Here is a 12,461-nt window from a genome sequence, read left to right as displayed (position 1 = left end):
GAAGCAGTAATTGGTGCTCATTCAGGATCAAGAGACTGTATATCGCCCAAACATATGCTATTACTGCTAAATCCAATAGCCCTAACTACATCTGATCGGCGATAAATATCTAACATGGGAATGAAAACACCGCCCCTTACAACGGCATCACACGACACACCCCTGTGTCATGGCAATTCCCTCTGAGTAGTGTGCAGCCGAACACACACTCAGACACGCCCACTTAGTTACGAGCGGCCAATCACGTGCATAGGGAACCTCCCATGTGTCATGGCAACTCCCTCTGAGTAGTGTGCAGCCAATCACACACTCAGACACGCCCACTAAGTTACGAGCGGCCAATCACGTGCATAGGGAACCTCCCATGACCCGCCCCAGACACAGGACATTTAAACTGCAAGAATAATCATTGCAGTTAGCGCCAAAAACGAGCGGTAAGCCGCGATACGAACAGCAGTGCTCATCAACAGGATACATCCACGCCAACAGGGTTCCAGGTAAGGTCATTGCAATGTTTTACTACCTGCCTCCTGCCACCATCATGCATCAGATACAACGTGCACACTGAACAGGACAGCCATTATGCAATTAGGACAAGAAATGTTTATGTTAAACAACATCTGACTAGATAGCATCAATGGGACAGTCTCCTCGAGCCGTACAGGCTCTCTATAGTATGTTAATACGGCCAGTACATTAACAAGCATAATTATTTACTTTATATTATGTGGTGCATCATGTTTATACTGATTATCTCTCACGCAATGATTTTTTAAGTTATTTTTCTGAGCATGGGTACCAGATTGAGGGAGCATCTACAGGAAAACTTGCATCTTTGCACTATATTCGTGCACTATGTACTCCACAACTCTGTTTCCAGCCACAGTAGTTGCGGACATCGTTTGGATTATTGCTGTTACACTACAAATATACCCAGATGTATTTCTTTATACGATTTTTGCTTGTACTATATTTCGAGCCTTGGATATGGTGCCACGGATATGATGTCTTCCGTCTGGCATACACATGCACATACTTTTGATTGTTTATATCTTTTTTTACATCAAATGTAATCCTAATATGCATAGATATTGATGAAGTATGAATCATGTATGTGTTGTGCATATTCTGTTCTTGTCTTAAATTTATCTTTATTTTATCTTTATTTTTCTATTTACTATTTTTCTCTTTCCAATGTAGCATTATTATTTTGTGTTATAAGAGATGATACATATATTGTACCAAAATGATGCCTAGATATTTATGTGTAAAAAATTTTTTGTACACCTTTAGTGCCTGACGAAGGTCTTTTTGGACCGAAACGTTGCACTCCGCCCATGGCATTTGAATACAATACAAATAAAACGGAAGAAGTTTTGAATCATATTTGTCTGTGTGCCGAATACTTCTCTACATACGATTGGGTTGGGACCCTATTCGTGCACCTCCTATAGGTCTTGTGCACTCTGAACCAATACCGTCTTATTCAACAGACATCCAGTGCATCCAGTTTTGACATTTTGGGATTTCTACACTTTATAAAATCTACGGTACCTTTTACACCTAGAGTATTTTTTGCCAGGGTATGTTAACACAGGGCGGATACGCTGCATAAAAGCACACAGCATACCTGCCCTGGACGCCTCAGGCAATTCCGGCACTTTTTCGGCTGGAATGTACGTTGTGGAAAACTGCAGGTAAAAAAAAAAGTTTCATGCATACCAGTAGCCATGGCGACGCATCCCCCTGCCGTCCTGCAGGCCAGCCTCCTGCGATGACGTTTCATCCCATGTATTCTCAGAACCCTGTGATTGGCTGCAGAGGTCAGATGGGATGAAACTTCATCCGAGGAGGCCGACCTGGATGAAGAAGCACAGAATTCTGGGTAAGTATAAGATATTTTTTTCTGAGAACGATTTTTGCAGCGGAATCGCAGCTATTTGTTGCAGGTTTTACCTCCAACATTGAATTCACCGGGGAAAACCCGCAAAAAAAAAGCAGCGATTACGCAAATACAATTGACATGCTGCGGAATAAAAAAACGAACCGCAGGTCAATTTCTGAGCAGTTTTTTTCTGCTCATAATTTATGCAGTGTGTGGATGAGATTTATTCAAAGCTCATCCACTCTGCTGCCACTGTGTTACGGATTTTCCGCAACTAAATCCATTGAGGAAAATCTGTAGTATTTACACTATGTGCGAACTCGGCCCCACTTAAATGATATACCCATGGTTCTCCTCATAGTGTCATGTCTCTTTATCTTCTGATTTGGTGGTCTGTTTACATAGCAGCATAAATAATATGTTAACTATTTTACCGGTCGTTACGATTGTGGCGATACCAAATATATATAGTTTGTTTTATGTTTTAATACTTTTGCCCAATAAAAGCATTATTTATGGAATAAAATATCATTTTTGTGTTGATGTAGCCATATGAAGGCTACATCAACTATTGATTCTGCCAAAAAAACGGAAACCTTACGGAGCGGAGACAAACGGAATCCATTAGCAACAGAAGCATTACCATTGAAATCAATGGTAATGCAAACGGAAAGCTATGGTTTCCGTTCATGAGTTCTCCTGATGGATAGGTCTGACGGAACCCATGAACAGAACCCCGGCACAGATGTGAACGAAGCCTAAAGGAGTTCCACAGACCCTACAGGAGAAAAATGTCAGCATTTTTTTAAGACTATTTAGAAAGCTGCTTAATATTGCATTTAGGAAGAAAAATAACAATACAAAAATTCAGTGCAAGGGTGTGCATGGCCTTTTAGGATAAATAATTAAAATTAATTTTAATTTCTGAAGAAAAAAGCACAATACCATTTATTTTTATTTTCTCTATTGGTTTTCCCAAGTTCTCCGTGCAAGGACACCATTGCGTAATGTACATAAATAATAGTCAAATATTCTGCTGTTTCAGTACGTGTTTTTTTTTTATATACCAAATAAAGCAAAGTTCTCACAAAGCTTCTCTGTGCCTTCTTGTTCCACTGGCAATTGTAAAACTGTAAACGTCTTACATCTAAAGATTATCTTCTGAGCTGGGAGATTAACACTACTTCAAAGTAGAAGGTTTTGAAGGACACAAATTCAAAGAAAATTGCTCAATTTACAGATCCAATATTTCGTATATCAAATCATGAAATCATGGAGTGTACATAACAGCCTATGAGAAGCGCTCTCTAAATCTCGTAGTGTGATTAATTTGATGTACTGCAGCTCTTTATAGTGAAACAAATGGTTCTCTCAATGACTCAAAGGTTTATTCTCCCTTTCTTCAGGTAGAAATAATAATTGCTACTCAGGAGGGATAAATGTTAAATCTGCTCCACAAATACATTTCGTATAACATGCTGAATTATACATATAGAATATCAAAGTAAATATTATTTTAAAGGAAGCACGTAGATATACTGTAGTGTTGATGCTATTACCCATCTGGTTTAATACTACTAGAATATTTCCCTAGTAGCAATGGAATTTCATTGCAGCTGACAGTAAAAGCAATGGAGAAATGCCTAATCTTTATCAAATTAATCTTCTTATTTGAACATATGTTGAATTGATTTGACACAATTGTAGCCCTTATTCTGATGAGCAATAATTGGTCATGTATATACACTCCTCAACATTGAAATTCCAACACTAAGAAGGGGTGAGGTTATGCAAATCGAGTCGCTAAGATCTGCAAATTATCAAATATTCAAGTACCTAGCTCCAATCTGTGACACGTGGAGGGGCATAACAGACAGATTTTTAGCCACATGAAACCTCAAAAATCGGATCAACTGATGTGGGATGATTGTGCGATGCCTCCTGTTCTTCGACGTAACAGTTATCGCCACTTGTCGTAAACTGAGAGGAACAGGATCCTTAAACTGAGAGACCTTGTTTTATCACTCTGGCAGGTCGCTACGCACCGTGGCCGAGATATCAGCCCTGTTCAACGTTGCTTGTCCCAGAGGTTGGTAGAACAACAACGAACGGGGATGACCGCAAGAGGTGCATGGAGGCGAACCTCTGCAATTTTGCATAGGGATCTATTCTGTACCGCAAGTAAAATTGAAAATCACATCCCAAGCCTAGGGCGGAAACCAGTGTCGACGCAAACCATCAGAAGGCCTTTGCACGACATTGGTCTATGAGCCAGAGGTCCGGCTACAGGTGTTCCATTGACCACACGCCATCGCTCTAAAAGGGGCACAGCCAGATGGCAAATGAGGCTGGAATGGAGGTCTGAACTCTTCAGCGATGAGTCCCGCTTTTGGGACTCATCGCTGCAATAATAGCTGAAGATTGGAATGAAGATTACATGGGTAATGCCTTGAAGAGGTCTTTCAAGGGAAAGTCACAATGGTCCTACTCCTGGGATTATGGTGTGGGGTGGCATAATGTGTGGTAGCTGGATCCATCTAGTCTTCATTTCAGGTACACCAACTGCTCGATGCTACATTGATTTGGTCGTGGACACAGTGGTCCAAAGTGTCCCAGAAGCCGTTTTTCAACATGACAATGCCAGGCCGCATTTTGCTCGTGCTACTGTGAGCAGAAAAGTCTTCATGGCCTGAACATTCTACCATGGCCTGCAGTGTCCCCGTACTTGTCTCCCATCGAGCATATCTGGGACATCATTGGTCGGCAGTTACAAAGAGAACTGACAGCAGTCAATCTTGATGATTTGTATGCCCAAGTGCAGTCCGCATTGCATAATATTCTTCAAACATTAATAGCCTCATTGATAACATGCCAAGGCATGTAAGTGCGTGTATTTCTGCGTGTGGCGCTCATACTCGATATTGAATAAATCAAGATGTTTGGAATATTTTGTTTCCATTTTTTTTTATCATTTGCATATCATTAACATGTCTATTGATCCTGTGATTTCTACAATTCCAAAACTTTTCCTTCTTGGTGTTGCAATTTCAATGTTTAGGAGTGTATAAACTTTGATGAAAGCATATTTATAATGTATGATGTGTAAGAGGAAAGCAATCTTGCAGAATTGAGGTGAGACTAGGGGTAAGGCCACACGGTGCGTCGTTGAAGGTTTTTTTTTGCGCTTTTGTTGCGTTTGAAAACCGCATGCGGTCAACTGAATGAATTTTTTGTCTCTGTAATGCTGCAGTTCTGTTGCGTTTTTAAAGAAAATAATTGATAGACATAGTTTTCACCCGTGTTGAAGTTTGTTAGGTGCTTCCTGTATATAGTTCATTACAAGGCATTGCAGAACTGTTAGCAAAAACACAGGCAGTTCAGCAACAACTTTGCAGCGCGGTCATTGACTGCATGCGGTCGTACATTATGAAGATGCATTCAACCGCACAAAAAACACATTGTAATATAATAGCAGCAGTCTGTCCATAACAAACATTTCACCATTGACTCCTATTGAAAAATAACTTGCTACAGTTTAAAACCACCATTACCCTTAAGGTAATTTTACACGGGCCAATTAACAGGCAAACGATCGTTCATAGAACGCTTGTTGCCGATAATTGCCCTGTGTAAATAGGGCAGCGATCAACAAATGAACGAGCAAACGCTCGTTCATCGGCTGATCGTATAGTTTTAATAAACTTAAATATTATCGTTATCGGCAGCACATCTCCCTGTGTAAACACCTTAATGGTTAGGTGTCCTCTGAGAACCACTAGACATTATAAGTAGACCAGTGGCGGACACAGACTGCAAAAGGCCCCTGTGCAGATAATGTGCCAGGGCCCCCCCCCCCCCCACCCCGCAAACTTCTCATGGCCGACGGTCCGCTTTCAGCTGCATCGCTGGGTCTCCTAAGTGACCCAACAATGCAGCACTAGCAGCCGGGGCGTCACTAAGGCTGGGTTCACACACACACTATTTACGGACGTAATTTGGGCGTTTTAGCATTGAATTACATCCGAAAATGCGGCTCAAAAGCGTCGGAAAACATCTGCCCATTCATTTGAATGGGTCTTACGATGTTCTGTGCCGATGGTCATTTTTTTTTACGCGCCGCTGTCGAAAGGCGGCGCGTAAAAAACTGCCTGTCACTTCTTCAGATGTAAATGGAGCCGTTTTCCATGGACTCCATGGAAAACCAGCTTCAATTACTTCCGTAGTGGACGCAGCAAAAGACGCCTGCACATGCCATTACGGCTGAAATTACGGTGCTGTTTTCTCCTGAAAACAGCACAGTAATTTCAGCCGTAACAGACGCTGCCGTGTGAACACACCCTCAGGGCTTAAAATGTCCGGGAAATAGCCCCAATACATATGTGTCCGCCCCAAAAAAAAGTGTGTGTATAGGAGACAGCATAGCATATCTATAGCACTACGACCCTATAAACTATGGATAGGATTAGATACAGTGGCTGAGCAGACAGTATCACACATGATAGGATTAGATACAGTGGCTCAGAAGGCAGTATCACACATGATAGGATTAGATACACAGCTCAGCAGACAGTATCACACATGATAGGATTAGATACAGTGGCCCAGCAGACAGTATCACACATGATAGGATTAGATACAGTGGCTCAGCAGACAGTACCACACATGATAGGATTAGATACAGTGGCTCAGCAGACAGTACCACACATGATAGGATTAGATACAGTGGCTCAGCAGACAGTATCACACATGATAGGATTAGATACAGTGGCTCAGCAGACAGTACCACACATTATAGGATTAGATACAGTGGCTCAGCAGACAGTATCACACATGATAGGATTAGATACAGTGGCTCAGCAGACAGTATCACACATGATCGGATTAGATATAGGGCCCAGCACAGTATCATACATGATTGGATTAGATACACAGCTCAGCAGACTGTATCACACATGATAGGATTAGATACAGGGCCCAGCTCGCTGACATTGCGGCTCCAGCGCTGGACCCAGGAAAGGTAAGAATAATAATTTTGCTTCTTTATGTGTTACTGATTATTTTTGTGTGTTTGTGTTTTTTTTACAGGTTCGGTTGTTGGACTTCGGATACGAGGACTTCAATGACGGCGTTTTTTTTATTCTCAATAAAATGGTTAATGAGGGTTGTGTTTTTATTTCAATAAAAAAAATTTCTATGTGCTTGTATCTTTTTAAACTTTATTATCACCGCCTTAGTAATGGCCGCTGGCTGATTGACAACCTCCATTACTAAGGCGAGGCTTAATGTTAGCCGGTGCAGAGGCTACACTAACCCCCATTATTACCCCGGTACCCACCGCCACCAGGGGTACTGGGAAGAGCCGGGTACAAACCAGTACCCGACCAGCTGTAGTGACGGGCAGGCACCGGGGTGGCCGCAGGCTGGTAGTATTAGGCTGGGGAAGGCCAAAAACAGTGGCCCTTCCCACCCTTGTAATGCTGCCTGCTGCTGCTGTGTTGTATCTGGCTGGTTATGAAAATTGGGGGGGACCCGACATCGTTCTTTCCAATTATTTTTTAAATGACGTGGCGTCCCCCCCATTTTCATAACCAGCCAGATACAATAAAGCAGCAGCAGCCTAGCATCACCAGGGTAGGAAGGGCCACTGTATCTGGCCTTTCCCCTCCTGATAATACCAGCCTGCGGCCACCCCAGTGGCCGACCATCACTACAGATGGTCAGGTACTGGATCGTACCCGGCTCTTCCCAGCACCCCTGGTGGCGGTGGGTACCGGGGTAATAAAGGGGGTTAGTGTTAGCCTCTGCACCGGCTAACACTAAGCCATGCCTTAGCAATGGATGCTGTCAATCAGCCGGCGGCCATTACTAAGGCGGTAGTAATATAGTTTAAAAAAAACCACAAAGACATAGAAAAAATATTTTATTGAAATAAAAAAAAAAAACACAACCCTCATTAACCATTTTATTAATAAAAAAAAAAGCTGTCATCGAAGTAGTCCTGGAATCCGCCGTAGTCCAACGACCGAACCTGTAAGAAAACACACAAAAAATGATTAGTAACACATGTGTTAGGGTATGTGCACACACACTAATTACGTCCGGAATTGACGGACGTATTTCGGCCGCAAGTACCGGACCGAACACACTGCAGGGAGCCGGGCTCCTAGCATCATAGTTATGTACGACGCTAGGAGTCCCTGCCTCGCTGCAGGACAACTGTCCGGTACTGAAAACATGATTACAGTACAGGACAGTTGTCCCACAGCGAGGCAGGGACTCCTAGCGTCGTACATAAGTACGACGCTAGGAGCCCGGCTCCCTGCAGTGTGTTCGGTCCGGTACTTGCGGCCGAAATACATCCGTCACTTACGGACGTAATTAGTGTCTGTGCACATACCCTAAGGCTTAGATACAGGGCCCATGTGTGATACTGTCTGTGGGACCCTGTATCTAAGCCTACCACAAGGTAGGCTTAGATACAGGGTCCAGCAGACAGTAATCTTACAGTATAAGATTACTGTGTGCTGGGGCCCTGTATCTAAACCTACAGTGTGGTAGGCTTAGATACAGGGCCCAGCAGACAGGATCACGCATGGGCCATGTATCTAAGCCTACCATGTGATTGGCTTAGATACAGGGCCCAGCAGACAGCATCACACAATCTGTGATCCTGTCTCATGGGCCCCCTAAGCCTGCTACATCGTAGGCTTAGGGGTTGTGCAGTCCCTAAACATTGATGGCCTATCCTCAGGATAGGCCATCAATAGCTGATGTGTCGCCCGGGACCCGCAAATCAGCTGTTTTGAAGGGGCCGCAGCACTCGTACGAGAGCTGCTTCCCCTTCATTTCACTACTCGCCCACACTGTGAATCGCCGAAACCGATTCACAGTGTGACCGGAATGAAGTGACAGGAATGAAGGGGAGCAGCTCTCGTACGAGTGCTGCGGCCCCTTCAAAACAGCTGATTGGCGGGTCCCAGGAGTCGGACCCCGCCAGTCAGGGCTATCTTACCTTCCTCTTCGGCCGCGGCGGGAGTTCTGTCGTCTCGATGCTGTGCGCGGCGCATAGCGCTGTGACGTCATGTGCTGCGCACAGCGCCTGACGTCAGGACCTCCGCTGCGATCCGGAACCAGGAAGGTAAGTAAAGTATGTTACTATAGTAACAGGGGCCCGCGGCCCGAGTTACTATAGTAACTTTTTATTGATGTGGTGCGGGGGGCCGTGGGCCCCCCTGGCTTCGGGGCCCGGTCGCAATTGCGACCGCTGCGACCCCTATAGCTACGCCAGTGGTCCACGGGCCTCTGTCTCAGTCCTCAGCATCGCGCAGCTGAGAACTGAGTCGGCCAGCAGAGGAACGGGCCCCCTTCCCACGCGGGGCCCTTGTGCAGCTGCACCGGCTGCACATGCGGTATGTCCGCCCCTGAAGTAGACAGGGAACTGTTAAAGGTAATCTCTTGGAAGCCATAGCTGATAAGTAAAATAATAAAGTTAACCATAAGTGCCTCAGTTATGAAGATGGGTTCTAGGGAAAAAAAGTTCCTGGGTTAATTTGCTTATAAATGTTATCTTAATGCAGCAGATAACACTGCAACGTGTGCAGGCTCAAGACCCTTTTACATGGGCCAATTATTGGGCAAAAGAGCGTTCATGTGAACAGGGCAACGATCAGCCGATGAATGAGAAAATGCTCGTTCATCGGCTGATTGTATTGTTTTTGCTGCAAGAAATATTATCGTTGTTGGCAGCACATCTCCCTGTGTAAAGAGGAAGATGTGCTGCGAAAGTAATAGAAATGTGTGAGGACAAGCAATTGTAGTAACGATCACTCATTCCCAAACATAGCTCCTTGTGAAAGGAACAAACGAGTGCCGATCAACGAGCTGTCTCATTGATCTGCGCTCGTTTACACGGCCCATGTCAGTCTGTGTAAGAGGACCCTTAGTGTCCTTTTATACCAGCCAATATGGTCCGTATAACAAGCACCGATCAACGAGACAGCTTATTGATCGATACTCGTTTGCTCCTTTCACAAGGGGCTATAAATGGTTATGTATGATGACGAGCGATTATTACTACGATCGATCGTCTCCATAAATTTCCATGATGTCAGCAGCCACCTCCCTGTTTACACAGGGAGATTTGCTGCCGACAACGATAATATTTTGTGCTGCATAAACAATACGATCAGCTGATGAGCGAGCATTTGCTCATTCATCGGCTGATCGTTGCCCTTTTTACCCCTTTTTAATGATCGGGAATGAGCGTTCAAATGGCCGATCATTGGTCCATCTAAAAGGGCCTTTAATAAAATAATTCCCTTTACTACATAGTCATATGCTAGGATGATCTGGGCAAGTTAGAAAACCAATAATAGACTATGGAAGTAGCAATCTTCCAACTGCACTAAAGGGATGAAGTTGAGCCTGCTGTAATTTAATCATGTGGCATGGATAATTCATTGGCAGTATTTTTTCCAGTGTTACTTTTTGGTGTTTATGTAATTGGCAATATTAGATGCTAATTGTTTTAATCTTCAAACACAATTACATAGCCAATGGGGTGGTCAGTAGCATAATGGGATTTTCTGCAGACAGAGAAGAAGTAGCTAAATGAGCAATTGACATGGATTGCCCAATTGGATTTTAAAGGCGTTTTCAAAACACCCTAACCGTGCCCATAATAAAATTAAACTTAGCATATGTTTACAGTATTATGTATAGTCCACTGACATCACCAGCCTCCAATGATCTCTTTTCATTAAAGTGGAATGATGTGACGTCCACGGTGCAGTCACATGAAATGCCTTGATCATGTGACATAGCATTACTCCAATCTAATGACCGGCAATAATGACAGGAAGGCTGTGGGAGTTATGTGGACCACATTTAATAATGTAAGCTTACTTGAAAGGTGCTTATTTTCTGTTATGCGCATGATTATGGTGAGAACCCCCTTATCAGACCCTAATAATATCAGCTGAACAAAAGATGCAATTTGTTTCTTGTCTGGTTTTACTCGGATGATAAATACATCCATGAGTTTTTCTTCTGTGATCCCTTGTGCCCATCTAATCTTATATTTCCTGATATCATCATCCTCTTTAAGCTGAGACCTGTTAATAAATTCAAGCACTGCATTGTACTGGTCCACTGATCTGGCTTGCTTTATTTATCCTAGGTTTGGTGAAAGCTTATTTCCTTCGAGCTAAAGCTAATTCTGAAGTGTGGAATGAAGCAGAAGCAAAGAAGGATTTTGAGAAAGTCATAGATCTGGATCCAACTATGAACCGTCAGGTAAAGAAAGAAATAAGGATGCTGGAGACAAGAATGCAGGAGAAGGAAGAAGAGGAAAAACTAAAGTATAAAAACCTATTCTCATAGGAGATCAGAAATCACATCTACATTGTTTGGTAAACTGGAATCCATAACAGGTGAACTCATGCCAACCTCAATTGGAATCACTACAAGCAATACTTACTGATTATATTAAATATTTCCAACTTCATCCAATTTACTAATACCTTCCTTTATTTATCCCTCAAATGATCACTGTTATTTCAACAGATATCTGATAACCAAGTGAAATAAACGATCTAAAAACATTAGGGAAACATTATAGTAAGACATAGGGGAGAGGTATTAAAACTGGGAAAGCGATAGGGAAGATGTATTAAGACTGGTGCACCATGTGAGAAGTACGTCAGTCTCTCCCCAGGGTAGCGTGCGCCAGACTCATCAGAGGGATGTACTTGGTGTGACTATGAAGCCATGCCCACTTTCCTGCACCAATGTGCATGTCTCAGAGTGGTGCAGGTGCTTCATAAGTATGGCGATTGGCCAGAAAACGGCTCCATAATCTCCATGTACAGTTATTATGATACATATATAAAATCTATATACAATCAGCTCAGATGACTGCATCTTCCCCTGTTCCATCATCATGCTTCTATTTTGTCTAAGGAGACATACAGTACTTGTGGTGTTGGGCATCATGAGGGCTGTATAGTGGCAGGAAGTTCAGGCTGAAGGATTTTAAGTAGAAACTTTAATGTCTCGCACCAGTAATTACACGATGCTTGCCAGGTACACTTTTAAGATCAGAGGATTTCAGCTTCAGTATCAACACATTGGTGCAATAAAATAAAATCGGAAAGAGTTATGTTCAATTCATGCAGTGTCAAAAGGACAACTACTCAAACATTGTGCAAAGAAGCCAGTGTATAATGTAAAATTGTAATCCATTAAAAAATAAAAACACTTGTATAAATTATCCAACCTTACATATTCTTTATGGCTGATGTCAATGTGGTTTGTAAGTGACTGAGGTGACGTATTGCAATAAAAGCTTATTTAGTGGTATTTAACCTAAGTACTTTGTTTCTTCTCACTGAATGTATAAATGTCTTTATTTAAAGTGGTTATCTCATCAATCATTTTCCTATCAAAATCCATAAATGCTGTAAATTGCAGGTTTTTCTTTGCTTCCCTGTTCCCCCCTTGGTGCTGCTGCTAATCTGTGATGCTGGTGCAGGGGCTCTGAGCAAAATCAGTCTACTTCCCGATCTGGCGGCAGACA

The 12,461-nt window shown here is 43.0% G+C and overlaps 1 protein-coding gene across 2 annotated transcripts in view; it reads left to right on the top strand.

Annotated features, from left to right (window-relative positions):
• The window catches only part of AIPL1 (AIP like 1 HSP90 co-chaperone), a 65,060-nt gene extending 52,854 nt beyond the window's left edge, over positions 1-12,206 (top strand). For both annotated transcript variants that reach the window (XM_075854244.1, XM_075854243.1), the window contains exon 5: positions 11,064-12,206. In XM_075854244.1, the coding sequence (XP_075710359.1) occupies positions 11,064-11,266 (203 nt within the window). In that variant the 3' untranslated portion in view covers positions 11,267-12,206. The remainder of the gene's footprint in view (positions 1-11,063) is intronic.
• The last annotated feature ends 255 nt before the right edge of the window (positions 12,207-12,461 follow it).

Source organism: Rhinoderma darwinii, chromosome 2, assembly GCF_050947455.1.
Source record: "Rhinoderma darwinii isolate aRhiDar2 chromosome 2, aRhiDar2.hap1, whole genome shotgun sequence".
Lineage (NCBI taxonomy): Eukaryota > Metazoa > Chordata > Amphibia > Anura > Rhinodermatidae > Rhinoderma > Rhinoderma darwinii.
The sequence above is the reverse complement of the archived record's forward strand: the minus strand, read 5'-3'. Positions and strand labels throughout refer to the sequence as shown.